At 44.8% G+C, this 16,840-nt stretch overlaps 1 protein-coding gene across 2 annotated transcripts in view; it reads left to right on the top strand.

Annotated features, from left to right (window-relative positions):
- Positions 1-16,170, top strand: part of LOC8029283 (hornerin) — a 71,798-nt gene extending 55,628 nt beyond the window's left edge. For both annotated transcript variants that reach the window (XM_040209894.3, XM_029994637.3), the window contains 12 exons: positions 123-170; positions 925-966; positions 1,028-1,075; positions 2,472-2,612; positions 4,217-4,374; positions 6,382-6,571; positions 9,428-9,478; positions 10,624-10,662; positions 10,742-10,786; positions 11,175-11,225; positions 12,872-12,997; positions 15,877-16,170. In XM_040209894.3, coding sequence (XP_040065828.1) covers positions 123-170; positions 925-966; positions 1,028-1,075; positions 2,472-2,612; positions 4,217-4,374; positions 6,382-6,571; positions 9,428-9,478; positions 10,624-10,662; positions 10,742-10,786; positions 11,175-11,225; positions 12,872-12,997; positions 15,877-16,040 — 1,103 coding nt within the window. In that variant the 3' untranslated portion in view covers positions 16,041-16,170. The remainder of the gene's footprint in view (positions 1-122; positions 171-924; positions 967-1,027; positions 1,076-2,471; positions 2,613-4,216; positions 4,375-6,381; positions 6,572-9,427; positions 9,479-10,623; positions 10,663-10,741; positions 10,787-11,174; positions 11,226-12,871; positions 12,998-15,876) is intronic.
- The last annotated feature ends 670 nt before the right edge of the window (positions 16,171-16,840 follow it).

Here is a 16,840-nt window from a genome sequence, read left to right as displayed (position 1 = left end):
TCAAATTTACCAAAGCATCTTCCATCCACCAGAGTCACAAAAGACCTCGTTTTTTGTGTCATCTGTCGTGATAGTTGTTAGGGTTCTGCCGTATAAAATCTCGACTGAACAACTTTTTTTAGGCCAATTCATCTGGAAGCGACCATACCTTCCAGAGGTCCAGATCAACGGTGAGACAGATGCTTTTTTACTCTTGAAATAATATGGGCGTAATCCGTTGTTTTATTGCAGCCATCTCGCGACCTTCATCAAACTGTTTCCTCAAAACAATTTTGTCTTCGCCTCGTTTATATCCGTGTCATAATCCTGAATAGGAGAATAACAGCTCGCATCTCCATTAATCTATTTTTTTTTATTTATGTAACATAACCCCCTTCGCCATATTTTATAACATCCTTCAGCACGTAAGAAATGTAGACAAACTGTGACGTATAACGCGTTGGCAAAATGGCCGTTTTCCACTCTTTCTGTTTGGCACATTTTTTACACAAGTAACTTCAAAGATTGTCCTTTAAATTATCCACAGCACAAACTCTTGAGCTTTGTTCATCCTGGACTAACACAGAATTGGAAACGACAATTTGGCACAGCTAATGACTGAGTAAAGTACACACGCAGCAATATTAGTTTAGGAAAATGTAGCACGGGCTTCTGTTTCGTTTTTTACGCTATTATACTTTAATCTCAGCAGCAAGACCTAGTGGCTTATTTTAGAATGTTTTGTTAAGGTCGATTGGGAACCACGCGACTGTACGTAAACAATGCGCGTTACATGCTGCCTATTCTTAGAGAGCAAAAGAATTCAGCATGTGGTTGTTGACCTCTACTATGACGCTTTGAGACGCGTCGTCCTAGAATTTTACACCTCAAGTGTGCCTCAAGGTTCGCCGAACTGTGCTTAATTTACCTTTATTTTAATTTTAGAGGAAGCCGGCTTTGGCAAGAATGTGAGCGTGGCCATCAAAGGTACGTACGAAAACTCGACGAACCATGTACCGATATGAAAATATCACTTGTTCCATTGCAGTCAACGCGACACCCAGCCGAAACAACGAAAGTTCAGCCGACACTGAAGGTTTGTATGCAACATCGGCACCTTTTTTAATGACCTAGGGACACCAGGCACAACAGACATGGAACTTAAGTCTAGAAATCCAACATGAGCTTTGTTTTTCCATAAGCACTGCTACTTGAACAAGTAGCAGTGCTACTTGTTCATGCGTTTTTCTCTAGCCAGTTCGTTACACTCAATGATAAAGACAAAAGCCCCTAACAGTCTTTAAGCTAGTTAGTATTTACCAATAACTCAACGTAAGCATAATGTTTTACCTTGTGATAAGGGCCACTTGACGCTTTGAGCAGTTTCTTCTGTAGCGAGACTCATAGAGGTTCTCATATTGCAGAAAAAGCTTAACTTACTACATCAAGGCTCTCGGATATTGAGGTGGGCTAGTTTGATATGCATGATATAAAAATTAAATAGCGCAAAAGTTAGACAAAGGGACAAAGGACAGAACATGTAGACAGGACAAGCGCTTGTCTAGTCTACATGTTCTGTCCTTTGTCCTTTGTCTAACCTTTGCGCTATTTAATTTTTATATCAAAGCTCTCTTGCTTCACGCACTGAGCGATACATGGACTTTTTCTTTTACAGTCCAAGGTAACATAACCTTAACAACCGAATGTTGCTGCCAGTATAATGCAGTTCAAGTAAACAAATGCGTATACAAGTGCAAAACGATGACGCACAAAGATATTCTTACGACACAACAAAGTTGCATTTTACAGAACCAACGCGATCGCAACTTATCGTTTAAGAAACGCAAGGGGTGACCGAACCCCGAAGTCTCCCTGCTGAACAAGTCATATACACCCGTACGTCTCCTTTCCAATGATACCCTTGTGAAGAAAAACTTGAAAACAAAGTATAGTTTTACCTTTGGACATTACAATATTAATTGGTTTAAAACAGCCTCCCGTATCTAATACACGGATTATACAGATCAAACGCACAAACCATTGTCGGCTTATGTACGCCACATCTATTAAACTATAGCTATTTGAAAAAAGAAAAAAAAGATTAAAGGCACCTGGAAGAAACAAATGCCGGAGATATGGCATCTGACTGGCAATGTAGGGTGAGCAATAGTAACCAAACCTACAATTTTCCTGTCAGACCTCCATTGAAAAAACAAATTTATGTAATATGTTAAATGGTTCTTTCATATAGTAGAATGTGATAGGGGTCGTACGGGTCATGCGTTTTGTTGCCCTTAGGGCTCCTTCCCACTTGATAACGAATCTTCGTATCCCAACCAAATCATAGAAAGTAGGCCTAATCGGAAGACTTAGTACCGTCGCCGTATTCTACATTCTAGTTCACGTTGGCGATGCACACATTGTTTCAGTGGAGCCTATTGATTGACTCGATTGTCTTTCGTGTTTTTGTTTCTTTTGTGCGTGACGGGCAGCGGACAGCCACCACGATTCCTGCCTCACGTACACTGTCAAGTCCTTGTACAATGTAAGCCGCGGAATGAATCCCGTTCAGGACGCCTTCGACCAGCAGCTTTTCCTGAACAAGCCGTGTGGCTGCAACCAGCTCAAAAGCCGTAAGCGAGACCGTCTTCTGTAAAGTTCATCTAAAAAGTACTTGAAGTAAAATACAAAGTAAATGAGAGCTTATGTACTTCAAGGAAGGTAGTAAGTACACCGGGCGAAATGTACTTGAAAAAATAGCGCTATAAATACGACGTACTTTTAAAGTAAAATAATTTGCAGGTACATTTTAACACGATCGTTCGTGATGCCCTTTCATTACCCTATGCAGTGTCTTTTTAAAATTGGTATGCATTACCCCAAGGGTAATCGGGGGTGCATCAGTGTTTTCGGAAATGACGGCGAATATTAGATAAATTAAATTGGACACAGAGTAGTATTTTTTTTTTTTAATGACGCCGAATTCAGAAGCCCCTTTGACTTCTGAATGTGTCTCCCTTGCACTGGCGTGCATCCAAGGGGGTCAAACAGGCTAGGATAGATCTTGATGTCAGCCTCGTAACTTATGCCAGCAATCCTCTCGTAAAAAAGCCTCTTCTCCTGTTTATTTTTTTTTTTATTAAAATCTTTGTTGGAGCGAGATGTAACGAGATGGAAACGCTGCGGGAAAGCCACCCGCAGTACAAACGAAACAATGCGTCGTCTGCTCGCGTTTCTGGTGAGAGTAGGATATCCCTCCCAGAATTTCTTCAGAATTTTAAAGCACCATTTTGTCATGCAAATTTAATAAGGCCAATTTTGGGGTATGTACTTTAAAATCGGAAGATGTTCTTTCCTCGGAAAGTGCTTGAAAAAAAAAAAGACTTTAAGTAAAGCACAAGTACATACTAAGAGAATGCACTTCAAGTAAAGTGCAAGTTTTCTAAACCTACTTGAAGTTGCACTTTAGATGTAATGTTCCTAAGGTATGCAACAACGCTGAAGTGAAATACCTCGCAATGATGCTCCCGAACCTCCCTCTGTAACGTAATTTCACCAGAAGTGAAAGCCCTGTCAAATGCTACGAGACAACCAAACACGGACGTGCACAGACAAAGAGTCCAAAGGCGTGACGGATGAACTGTGCCTGATGTGTTTAGCCGGGGAAGACACGCTCAAAGAGAGACGAAAAATGTCATGGCGTTCCACTTTTGGCGCTGCCTGCTTGACCCCAAGGCTCGTAGCATCGGCTGCGCTCTCACGTACGGTGAAATAAAATATAGTACGTTCACAGCGCAAACATCGTTCAGGTATGTCATCGTGTGGTTATCGCTGCGTTGCTAGCTTAGCAATGAAAAATATGATATCGGAGTGTACAATTGTCACCGAAGGCACAAAAAACGCAGGGCTCTGCATATTGCATTCATGCTTCTCGCTTCGTCATTCGTATTGTACAGCGCTTTTTGACTCATTCAAGCTATCTTATTGCTCCGAAGCAATGTTAGGATAATCCAGACTCGCCATTCTTGGCGTTTATAGGGATAGTGTCTGCGAACTTAGCAGGCAGTAGACAGAGCCGAACGCTGCAGCCTAACGGAGCCATCGAACAAACGAGTCGTGGACACGAAATACACGCAAATGATCAGAACGTTCACATTAACGTTCTACGTCTGCTCAGCTAAATCCGTACTGATAATCTTTTCTTTTTCTTTTCTTTTGTTTTTGCTGTCGATTGCAGAGCTGCCGTCATATGGTCTCCTGGTTGTGGACAAGCAGTCCAGGCTTTCCAGTGGAGTTCTCCAGCTCGGCACGGGCGTCAAACTGTACCCGCTGCCTTCCGGGGTCTACAAACTGCCATCCTGTCGCTCCGGTGACTTCCAAGAGGAGCTCCCACAGGTAAAGCCCCCGTTTACGTGCGGGGCAATGAAGTTTGGTTTGACAAGTGGCGCTATCCTATGGAGAATTTGCGCAACCCTGAGACGTCCCGCGGCCGCGATCATTGGGGCCGATCTCGAGCTCGAATCCCCGATCGCCGTTCCGAACTGTGACGCAGAGCTCGTGTCCAATCCCTCGGTGACGTGGCCTTACCAAAGTTTCCCATTTTGGCCACCAGCCACGCTGACTGGTAGCCGACCGCAGTGCCGTATGTGTAGAGAGTTGGGTCATTAATTGGTAAGGATTGGACAGAAAGAAGGGAACGTCATGGGCCGAAATTGTTTCAATCACCATGGGCGCAGTGACAGAAAGCTCTTGTGACCAACCACTAACAGCAAACATTCCCCTAGAGGAGACAGTGAATTTAACAAATACTTTCCAATCACAGTTTGTAGATAAGAATGTATTCAAGTATATCATTACAGCATGCTTGAGTTAAAATTTCCGACTCTTCGCAGCTGAAAGGGCAACACATGCGACGCTGTCGTCATGGCGAAATTCAAAAGGCACTCTATCTTTCTTTTGAATGCACTCGCGCCCGCGGCCGCTAAGGGGGTGTCCAAACAGGACATTACAAAACGCACGACTCCGACAAATCGTGAAAATTGAAGCGGACGCGCCCGCTTCAAGCCCGCTTCAATTTTTACGATTTGTCGGAGTCGTGCGTTTTGTAGTGTCCTGTTTGGACACCCCTTAACGCGGCCACGATGAAGTGGACGTTAAAAACTGCGGATCAGGCTCCGAGGGAGTTTTGACCCAAATCCTGAACGCGTACCCCATATTAACGGCTTCGCTTCGTGTTTCAGGATACTTTTCTTGTCGAAGCCACCTTTCCTGGCTCAGTAAACACACTCAGCACCTTGAAACTCCCCTTTTCCACCAGTCTCTTATAATTTTACATTCATGTAGTTTCAGCCTCATTCAGAAACAAAAAAGTAAAACTTGCGCCGCGCTACGCGGATCCTTCAAGGTCATCCCAGATCATTTTTACTTCGCAAGTTCATCGTGGGTTCGATATGCGGCGCTGGCGGCGGCGAAGCTTTCGCAGCTCCCGCCGGCTCCTCACATTGACAAGAGTTTCTCTGAATACGGCTTTCGCCGACCTTGGCGCCTCCTGTTCACTGCCCTGGGGCTATAGGTCAACGCGCTGTTTACAAGCACGCCTGCGTCTGCCCACACCGGTTGTGGGCACTGCGCATGCGCAGAAGCCCTATTCGCGTGAGGTGAAGAATCGGTGCATGTGCTGTACTGACAACCGCGATACCGCAGCGAGCTGACGTCAGAGTACAATCAAATAATCTGCTATTGAAATAGGTCCTTTCGGAATTATTTATAGGTCCTTTCGGAATTATTTATAAATTATGTGCGGCCGCCATTAGTTGGTCATGAGCACTTCGTCAGCATTCGGAGCATGCTCGGGTCGAAACACATTCCACACGAGTGCTGCGTAAGTGCTCGGCGCGAACTCGGAACCAATCACGGACTTCACGCCGGAAGCGATGAGGTCAACTAATGGCGGCTACGCATAATATGTGCATCATTTCACAGTTTCGGAGAGGGTCTATATATTATCGACTCCGCTCATTTGCTTTAGACAGCGCACCAGCACTAAATTCTACCCCTATCATCGGCATGGATATGTCCATCCCGCTGTTCACGCCGTCGCGCTTTCGTGCTGTGCCAAGAGAGAGGGCTGCCGCCGCCGCACCGAGATACCGGAATTGCCAAGACAGCAGAAACGGCTGTTTCCACTTTCTCGAAGGCTGTCCTCGACGGTAGATGGCGGCAGACACCCCCCTCATTTAGGAGCGGAAAACCCCGAGTCGGCGCGTGTTTAGTAGTTCCTAGTGCACAAAGGGGTCGGCTCCAAGACAATTGGATTTTCGCGGAGTAATATGTACTTCCCAGTAAAGCATTTGGTATAATGGGTCGCGTCACTTTCAGTATAGAGGGGGGCTTTGTACACAGGAAGCCGAGGTGACAGACGGCCTCATCGAGCAGCTGCCTCCTGCGGAGTTGGACATAGACGAAGAGATAACCGAGGAGGACAAGACGGACGTGGCGCCGTGTCCCGAACAGACGCACGAGTCGTGCCCCGCATGCCTGGACGCCACCGAGGACGCTGACGTTGTTAGCCAGTACTGCAATTCAGACTATGGTGAGTAACAAGTGCTGATTGTTGGGCAAGTTGGTATGGTACGTTAGAAAACATGATTGTGCTTTGAAGACAGGGACATAGGAAGAATAGACACCACAGAGCGCTAACAAGTGGCGCTCAGTGGTGTCTGTTCTTCCCATGTCCCTGTCTTCAAAGCCCAATCATGCTTTCTATGGTGACTAAGCCTATGGGGTATTAGTAAGTATATCTGGATCCACGCTTTCGTTTGGTCGTACGATCGGTGACCGAGCTAATAAAAAAGAAGAAATAAAATCGGTGGCCTAGTGTGTTTTCGCATCGAAACTCGGAGCACGTGGAGCGTAAGCACACGCTGCAAAACTCAGGAATCCAGGATTCTATCCCCCCTCCCCCTCCCTGCCCGTTCCTGCCCGTTTCGATCCGGATTAGTGTCGTATCTGCGTGCGACCGTGTATTACTACTGTGTGATGCACGCTAAAGACCCCAGGCTAGCAGTGGTAGTGTATTGGCTAAATTTATCGTCTCCAACGGACGCACCAGACGCTCATTGGGGCTGACTAGTTTACAGCCGTAAAAACTAACACAAAACATAATTACTTTTTAAAGTCGTCCTCTCTTCTCGTATTTTTTCGGAGTCGTATGGGTCTTGAGCAGAATGTACCGAAGTAAAGTTTCGACAAAGCATGTCGAGTTATGTGGGCCAAGGCTCGGGTTTGATCCACAACCGGGTTTCACCCAATGTTATGAGGAATTACTGCGGCGAACGCGCCATAAAACTGAAAACTCGTTTGCGTGTCGAAATGGAACCCAGGTACAATAAATTCCTCCTCAGTTCTTCGCTGAGGCTTTCAAATATGCCATTCGTGGCTTTGGCAGGGCAATCCCCGATTTCTCACAAGGAGAAGTTGAAAGCGATATAGACGATGTGGTCGTTAGAGGGATACTGAACGGAAATATGAATTTCGCAAAATAAGGCTCTAGAAGCGTTGAATAGGGCTCTACGAACTTCAAAACATTACTCGTACATCGATATCTCAAACGGATGGCCGCAGTTTTGGAAAAGAAGGGCGCGACCAAGCGAGGTCTTTGACATCACTGTCCTCCGGGAGAATTTACGAATGAGGGGAAGGGCCCTCGCTTCTCTCCTCCTCGCTTCGGTTCACCAGCTCGACACGGGACGTAGCGAGAAGAAGAGGGAATGGGAATCATGACGTGCCTTATCTCGTCGGCCCCGTCGGCCGGGTTCAGTCGGGCACTTCTTTTCTAAAAATATGTCGATCCGTTAGAGATATCGCGGTATGAGTGATGTTTTTGGGTTTTTCACCGTCCCGCCTATCTGTCCGGCCTTGTTTTGTGATAAAATGCTTAGATGGGCCAGTTGGTACATCGTGGGAAAACAAGCGCCAAAAAAACACGGACAAAGAGTAGATTGACAACGACACAGGGCGCACTCTCAACTGAATTTATTAGGAAAAAAACACAAACTTATATACCAATGGGAGCACACTATCAGACACCACACGTCACGTTAGTCTCCGCCCAGACCACGTTTCACGTGAAACGTGGTCTGGGCGGAGACTAACGTGACGTGTGGTGTCTGATAGTGTGCTCCCATTGGTATATAAGTTTGTGTTTTTTTCCTAATAAATTCAGTTGAGAGTGCGCCCTGTGTCGTTGTCAATCTACTCTTTGTCCGTGTTTTTTTGGCGCTTATTTTGTGAGTTCGAAATTTCGGTTCAGTATCCCTCTAATACTGTACCTTTCATTTATTGAGGCCTGCAAAAGCTCACGAAATTCCCGGAGACTTTTTTCCAAGCTCATTCCACCAATATCAACTATCTTGTACTTATCTTTGTGTTTTGTTTGGACCCCAGGGATTGAGCAGCCTATGAATGCGGCCTACTAAATCAACGGTAAAACTAAATTAATTTCCTCGAGTATGACGGTGCAGGAAGAAAGAATCATTTCAGGTGCAATGTTGCTATCGTCACATACAGAATGAGAACGGCACGGAGGTCTTTCACTTCTCTCTCCACCGGCGCGAACATCCTACCTTCAATAAAGCTTCGACGGTGCTTCAATAAAGTACGGTGGAAGGCAACGAGCGCGTTCTGTAGATCGGCAATCCCAAAAGAGATGTCCCGTCGTTCTTACCCTGTCAACGACTACAGCTTGTTTCCACGTAGCTTTGTTCAATGCTTTCTCCACGAACGCCCAGTTTCGTTGGCGTCTCCTTCCCATGAGTGCGCATTTCGGTGCAAGACGAAGCCAGGTGCGTGTGCATCAGCGCGGAGCTGCAGCAGTGTGCAAACTGCGCCTCTGTTCTAAATTTATATTTATAGGCGTATGATGAAGGTCCACCGTTATAGTTACGACAAAAGTATTACAAAAAAAAAGGGCTGACATAAATCTTAAGTTTTGAAGCTTCCCAAAAAGTCAATCAGATACAATCACGTGAAGCTATCGTATTGTGTAAAATCGCATGGTACCCCAATACTTCGTTTCGGCTCACGTCCTAGCGCAGCAGACGCTACGATGTAATGAGATCAGCAAGCGGAGTCAAAAGCGCAAGTCACTAGACCTTTTTTGTTTATGATTGGTTCAGCGATGATAGAACGCGTACGTAAACATAACGTACACCATGGTTATGCGCTTTGGACACTGTCTGATTGATCCCAACAGCTCGTAGCGTCGGCTGAGCGCGGATTTAACGTGAAACGAAGTGGAGCACCTCTGTAAAGGCTTAGACGCTTACCGAGATTTCAGACAGCGGCATAACGCTCTGCTGACAAACTATGCCGAGCCCTCGGTGGCCGAGCCAAACCAGACGTTTTGAATTTTCCCGTATCCTAATGTGATTTCTTTTTCGTCCGATAGCTGCCGTTGTGAGCATTGCCGACGACGTCTTCTCGTCCACGCCCTACTCAGGTAAGCTTCCTTTCGTGGGCCCGGCGTAAACTTTAAGAACTCATCGAAGACAAGTTCATCCTTTTTTGTTCTTAGCTTGTTTACGAGAGCACAAAACATTAAAAAAAAATATATATATATATATGTTTAAAATTTTAGTTTGGAGCTTTTTTTATATATAAACGTGTATACAAATAACAATATGGACGCCGAATACATCGATGACGCCCCCTTATCGGTCTTACCCATGACATTACTATCAGGATTTGTTTCGCCGTGATGTCACGACCTGTGATCCTGACTACACATCATCAGTTGTCAACGACAAGTTTTATGGTGTGTCAAACGCACGGTTGGAACTTGAAGTCATTGCATTCTTCGACCAGCACCGCCAAACTTAACACCCTAATATCACCCTTATTATGATATTGATACTTTTATATACATCATGCATAAGGTTCCGTGTTTTTAGTTTATACAGAGATAAACCCCGAAATGTAACATGGGAGCCGGCTGTTATCAAAATTGGAAAAAAACCGCAAAACTCCCAGTTGGAGCTGTCCTCAAATAAGATGAACTCTTTTTGTGTCGGCTCTTACTGAACTGTTCGCGAGGCTGCTGATCTTTTTAAAGGTTTTTCACAATTTGTCCGGTTAAGAGGCATGTTTGATGTATGATGTTGATCCAGTAGAATAACAATAGACCAATCTCGCCTAGCGTTCGGCGCATGCGTGAGGGCGCTCTAACTTAAGTTCACAGGACACAGGCGGGAAAGGTGGCTGTGCCCCAGACGGTTCGTGCCATTTAAGCTCTGCATCCGCAGAGCTCCAGCGTGGTTGTCGCACGTGCAGATAAACTAAAGTTATCTCGATGCATTGCGACAGCGGTTACGTATCTAAACTGGCTGGTGAGATTGGTCTATGGCATGAACTCTTTAAGAATGCAGCGACGCATTATACACCTTCTATGCGTGATGGCTTCAGCAAAGTGACCTACCGTTCCCTCGACTCTTTTTGGTTATAATTGTCTAAGAGGGCAGTGACATGTCAAGCATTATTGGGTGATTGCTCCATCAGGTTTGTCGACCAGGGGCGTGTGCTCGTCATCAAAAAATAAGATTTCGTTACGAAGTGCAAACTTTTTTCAACTAAATGTTGTTTCACCAGTCAACCAACCTTGGTGGTCCCCCAAGATCAACGTGTCAAGTGAGTTGACTCCTCTATCAGCATGGCAATTTATGTGTATATGGACGGCATCAACTTATGTGTGTTTTCGTGTTTTCAGAGGTTTCACACCAGTCTGAAAATCAAGTCATCATTAGCATTCGGGGTAAGCAAACATAAATCCTTTGATGTTTTCTCTCCTATTACCCGCTCGCCTTCCATGGCCTACACTTGAGCAGGTGTGTGCTTTACCACCGGTACCAAAAGTACATTTTTGATATGACAGACAGGGTTTGTATTAGGCTGCTATTGCAGAAATGTAACTGCAAAGCAAATTATATGCGAAATCGATTGGAAAATCCTATTCTTAAGATGGGAAAAGCTTTGTCTCAAGCTTATGCTTGTCCTTATTAATCTGACGGAAATCTACGTGTAGCTTTTGGAGAAAACATTATTGCCGTCAAATATGTGGACCTTCCAAGTTTAGTATGTCTGATTTTGGCGTATACAACCGTGCCACATTGGTTCTTTTTTTTTTTTCTTCTCGCCATTAGCGAAGGCAAGGTACCAGTTCCCTCAGTCGGACCGTACACCTGGAGACCCAAGTAAGCTCGACAAAATCCAATGTCTTAAACACGACATACATTGCGGTATTTGGCTACAAATACTAGCATACACGGCTGGGACCATGATAAGATACGAAACAAAATCGCACACGCGCGTTATCGCACCCGGGAGCCTTGCTCCGGCTGCACGAGTGTTAACTTTAGGGCACTACAACGCTTCTTACGTACACAGTTTCTTTCTAAAAATTACAGATTTAGGGGTTCTTGGATTATGCTCAGCAATTTTTAATTGGAACCATATTTCTATTTTCACTAATTAAAAAAGTTAATTGACAAATTTCACTTACTAATTAGCCAACTGATCATTACGATTAGCCTCCTACGCCATTCCTCCTGGCCGTATAACTCACCTGCACAAACCACAGAAGTGTAGCTTTCACGGATTTTTTTTAAACAAATCTGTCGAGCTTAAAAATAACACCCTGTATATTACGGCTTGCAAGTAGTATTATTTGCAAACCAATTTCGGAGATATTGCGACAATGCAAGAACCGTTATAGCGATGAAGCGGGCGTCTTCCGTGGATTTAGCACTATACATTCGACATGTCTATGACCTTGCGAGGACAGGTTTTGCGTAGTTCGAAGGGCTGTACCCGCCGCTGCTTTCGGGTTTTTTCCTTTGAATTGGGAGAGGCGGCTGCCGCCATCTATCGTCGAGGACTCCACTATAGCCTCAGTCGAGACGGCATATCAGATGTCCCGCAAACAGTGTCTTCATATACTTCACTAGAGAATGCATCTTACTCCGCGAAAATCTATCGGCCTGGGCACTGACAGCTTTTGCGGAGTTAGAACGGCTGGACGCGACGCAGCCGAGCGGTTTTCCTTTTTACCTGTGAGGGGTGGATGGCGCCATCTATTGTCGGGCGCTCCTCTAGCTCCAGTCGAGACGGCCGCCTCGGCTGTCGCGGTGAACCCGGTGTCTCGGTGCACCGGCGAAAACCCTCTCCCTCGAATAGCGAACAGTCAACATCTCCTAAGACAATAAGGCTGAAGGACTGAATTATCAACGCCACCTAAAGAGGCTCACGAGGAGCGCGGATTCGACGCGAGTGCTGCGTTTGTGTTCGTCTGAGACTCGTGTCTTCGCAGACTGAACATGAGTTTCAACCGAAAGGTGATGCAACACTGGCGTCGTGTCCCGCATTTCCCTTTTTAAGCGACGTCAAAAATTTTGCCCTCTATCCTTCTAAGAGGTAGAGAGACGTCTTGATTCGCCTGTGTTATCCCAGCCGCGAAATGCTCACTCACTAGGGGAGAATCTAACGGTGTAGGCGCGCTGTCTAATGCAAGCGAGTTGAGTGCGATTTGTCGCCCCTCTTGTCACTGACATTTTAAGAAACGCAGGGCATGGCGAGTACCGTGCTTCTCATTGTCGCCTCGCAGCCAGTTAGATTACGGTATTCGCCGATAGGTAGACCAAACGACCAGTCACGAGGCAAGAACCATGAACACAATGAACCACGCCTTGTCTTCTTTAATCTCTAGGTGGCTGTAGTCAGTTATTTGAATAAACTGGAAATGTATTCTCCCTAGCGAACGTTTTGAATGAATGTGAATTCAATTTTAATAAAAAAGGGTGTGATCCATCTACGGTTACGTCTCTTATTCCACGTCACGTAGCGAATCCCCGTATGTGCCGCTCCGGAAGACTGCACGTGAAGGAAGAGCTGATGGGAGCTCGAGGTGAAGTCGGTCCCTTCAGCTTCACCGTGCTAAGCTCCTGCCACTGCAAGTTCCTGGACGAACGTGAGTGAAGACGCAACTTCGATTGTTTTATATCTATAGACCCTTTCCTTTGTAAACGCTACCAGGCGGTGCTCCAGTCTTTGACGTCCCTGCGATCTTTCGGTTTATAAAAATAATGAACAAAGCCCCCCTAACACCGCTGGTTGAAACGCCAATGAAGTATTTAGCCCTTGTGCTTCTCCGGGAGAAGGCAAAAAGAAGCAGGAAGTGCGATATCTGTTCAAACTTTTTTTTTTTAATATTCTTATGATATAGTGTTTAGTTTTCTTTATTTTGTTTGGCGGTTTTTCCGCTCGGGGGCGTGAAGCCTGACAGTCTCTGCCCCCCAACAGATCACCAGTCAGCAGTGCAATAAATACAGTCAGCAAAACATGGCATATTCAGTAAAAAATAATAATAAAAAGAAGGCACAATGAAACAGCTAGTTCAATTCATTCAACTATGTGAAATTCAAAGATGAAATAAAAGGACACAATAAAAACAACTAGCAAAATTACATGTTACACAACAAGCGTGATTCGTATCGTAAAACAAATGTAACGTGGTATGACACAGAATCAGCATATCACTAATATAGACATAAAGAAAGTCTTACGCGGGAACAAAAAAAGAGAAGAAGGACACAGCATAAGATACGACTGATGGCCGCCATTTAGTTTAGCAGTGAAGAATAATCCAATATATGTCAAGAGCCACATTTGTAGTTAAGTATAAGGGCATAATAAAAATAACAACTTAGCCTAGATATTACACAACTGAGGAGCTGATACCACTGCCCACGAGAAAGCTTCGGCACCGTTTCTTGAAGGCATAAAATGTTTTACTGTAATTTATAGTCATATTTGTTCTGTTTAGCATCTTGATTATCTGAAATGACAAAGTTTGGCGACCATAATTGATTCTTATTGAAGGCATCCTTCGCTTTGGGTCTCGTATTTGGCAAGGGCTTAAGCTCTCTTTGGGTGTGGAGTATATTCTGTGTTTGTAAATCCATTGTAAGAGCTTAAAATAGTATACTTTGTCGCTTAATATAATATGCTTAAGGCATATTAGATTATGCCTTAAACATATTGCCGAAGGCCCTCGTTAAATCTAAAACTTCATTGTCTGTGTAGATTTTATGCTCTGGAGACATCAGCAAGCTCGAAAGGCTTGCAAAGACGGAGCGACCGGAAGTCGCTTGGGACGCAAGCAGCGTTTCATATTTGTAAACGGTAAAAGGGCCTATAGTGTTATATTAAAGTTACTGGATCCTGGAACAGTAGCGCCATTACCTTCCCTGCCTGCCAGCGGGATACAAATAGATATATACAGACGACTAAAGCTCGCAAGGTGATGGCTGATCGGCCTCAGTTGTTAAAGCCCACGGCCATTTCGCTCCATTCGACTCTTCGAAGCTTCCAATTCCAAACTAGTCGCGCCAAGATCCCTATGGCGTATCATTGTACTGAAAGTGCTCCCCGCCAATATCAGCGTCTTTGGCAGTGTGCGTGAAATCCACTTATTAATCATGCGAATCACTACAGGTCTACATACTGTTGTTCGTGGTTATTTTAAGTCAAGAAAACTACTTTTAATGGTTCCGAGCACCGACCCCGCAGGTTTGATGGCGGTGCGAAGATGTGTGCTTGTGTCATTGATGTGTTTATTGCAGAATCTTGGTTTACAAGAAACGTGTTTATAAAGCTACCCGTCACCAGCGAATTCAGATCTGCCCACCAAGAATAAATAGGTCAAGGAGAAACTGTTCACTCTAATTGACCAAAATGGTGAACAAACGGGGAGCTTGGCGCTTCTTTTCCTGGATCCAATTACTTTAGCTTTATGTAAGAGCCCTGCTATGACCTTGCGTAATCGCGTTCATGTTGGTCGCACCGTGGCAAGGCCATCGGAGAATGTCTGGTGAGTGGATGATTGCCCCCGTCCCAGACGTTCCTGATATGTCTAGCAAATAGTTCGGGGTAAGGAAAAATAAATACTGTAAACTACTTAATTTTTGCGAGGACCTAATTTTCGCCAATTTTGCGAATCACCTACAATTTGCAAAAAATAGGTCCCGCGAACAATTTCGGTAGAATGTAAACACATTAGAATTCATATTGAGATCCCATCGCGTCGTGAAAATTAGAACCCGCGAATTATTCCAAAACTTTAGTTTTAACCTAAACCGCGAAATATTGAACACGCGAAAAATAAGTCGTCTACAGCACCTCCCTCCCGTTGCCCGTTGCTCCCGGGCCATCTGCCCAACACATCCGGCGGGCTTGAGGCGAACACCACTACGTCAACAACAACATATCATCAATTACTTTACACCCAAATTGAAAGAAATGCTCTACCAGAAACATTAGACACTATCAAAGTTGCTGTTCTCATCTGACATTAAGTTTACCCTAAATTTGAGATGATGGACACAGGCCATCAGGCTGGTTCACATCCTTGCGACTGCTTACGACCGTGTGCCTTAAAACCTCTTAATATCTCTTACGATGAAAGAACACACTGACGCCATCTTTTTGGGAGCCGTGGAACACTTGGGGGTCCCGTATATTTTATATTTTTTCTAGTATTATTCTTTTTATGACATATGACAAATGGAGTTTCCATTTGTCATATGTAGCACTACATTTAATTTTGCAAAGGGGGCAGAGCCTTTCCTCTAGTGAAATGTAGTTCCAGAACCATCTCATGGATGGCGCCAGCGTGCCAGTCTGCTCTCTCGTCGCAGAAGATCGCAAGAAGTCGGTCGTAAGCAAACGCAAGTGTGTGAACCAGCCGTTACGTTGCGAAGATGCAGTTTAGTTTCAACCACCATCGCCGCTTACTTCCGATTTTGTCGTTCGTTCCTTTAATACTCCCCGTGTCTTTCGCGTCGGCAGCCACCCAGTTTGCGGTCCTGGTGTCCAAGTCGGTGCCCAAGGCCGGTTCTGTACACCTCGACGAAGAGAAGACGCTCATCTCGCTTCCTCTGGGCAAGACGGAGTTCCCCAAGTGCGTCCGCCCTCAGAAGAAGGCCGCGTCCTCCTGGAGGCTCTGGGGCTGAGTCATTATGTGCACTCTTGTTTTGTTTTCGTCGTTTTATACTTCGAAATGTTTTTGGTAATACACACAGTTGAACTGTCATGGCATCTTCGCATGATCCAATTAAAAGAAGCACAAGGCGCAGTTTGAAACGTGTTTTATATTTCTCTAAAGCGTTTGCTTGTTTGTTTGTTTTTGTTTGTCTGTTTGTTTGTTTGTTTGTTTGTTTGTCTGTTTGTTTGTTTGTTTGTTTGTTTTGATAAGGCCCACCAAGGTAGGTCAAATTTTTTCCTGTTTTTTTATGGAGTATGTTTTGTTAGGATACTATTCGGAATATCTCGAAAAAATGCACAATTTACGAACTTTTATTGTTTTTTTTTTAACCTTAATATGGGGGTTGATTCGCTGAATATTTTCTGGGTGCAAAACAAAAAAAAAACACAGATATTGTGTTAGAACCGTGTCACGCCGCTGCAAATAATGGCTTCAAAACGGCGGACATATTCAATTCTAATCGGGGCGGGCAGGACTGGCAGAGTCCCCTCAGCCTCAAGAAAACGCGCCAACATTCTTCTTTTCTGGACTAGGCTATGGGCTATTTCATACAGAAACTCCAAGTGAAAACCAGTACGTCTCTCAACTGCCGACCAGTCGTAATTCACCAGTTCTAAAAGCTCACTCATAGGAATGGAAAACTTCCGTAATGTTTAAAGGCCAAGCCAAAAAACAAATACCAAAAAAAAAAGTTTTTTTTTTTTGTGGGGGGGGGGGGAGTTTTGGAAACATTGAAAAACTTGTCTGAGCATGAATAAACCAGCAATA

The sequence above is a fragment of the Ixodes scapularis genome, unplaced genomic scaffold (genome assembly GCF_016920785.2).
Source record: "Ixodes scapularis isolate PalLabHiFi unplaced genomic scaffold, ASM1692078v2 PGA_scaffold11__112_contigs__length_91849675, whole genome shotgun sequence".
In the NCBI taxonomy this organism is placed as follows: domain Eukaryota; kingdom Metazoa; phylum Arthropoda; class Arachnida; order Ixodida; family Ixodidae; genus Ixodes; species Ixodes scapularis.
This window is presented reverse-complemented; position numbering and strand designations above follow the sequence as displayed.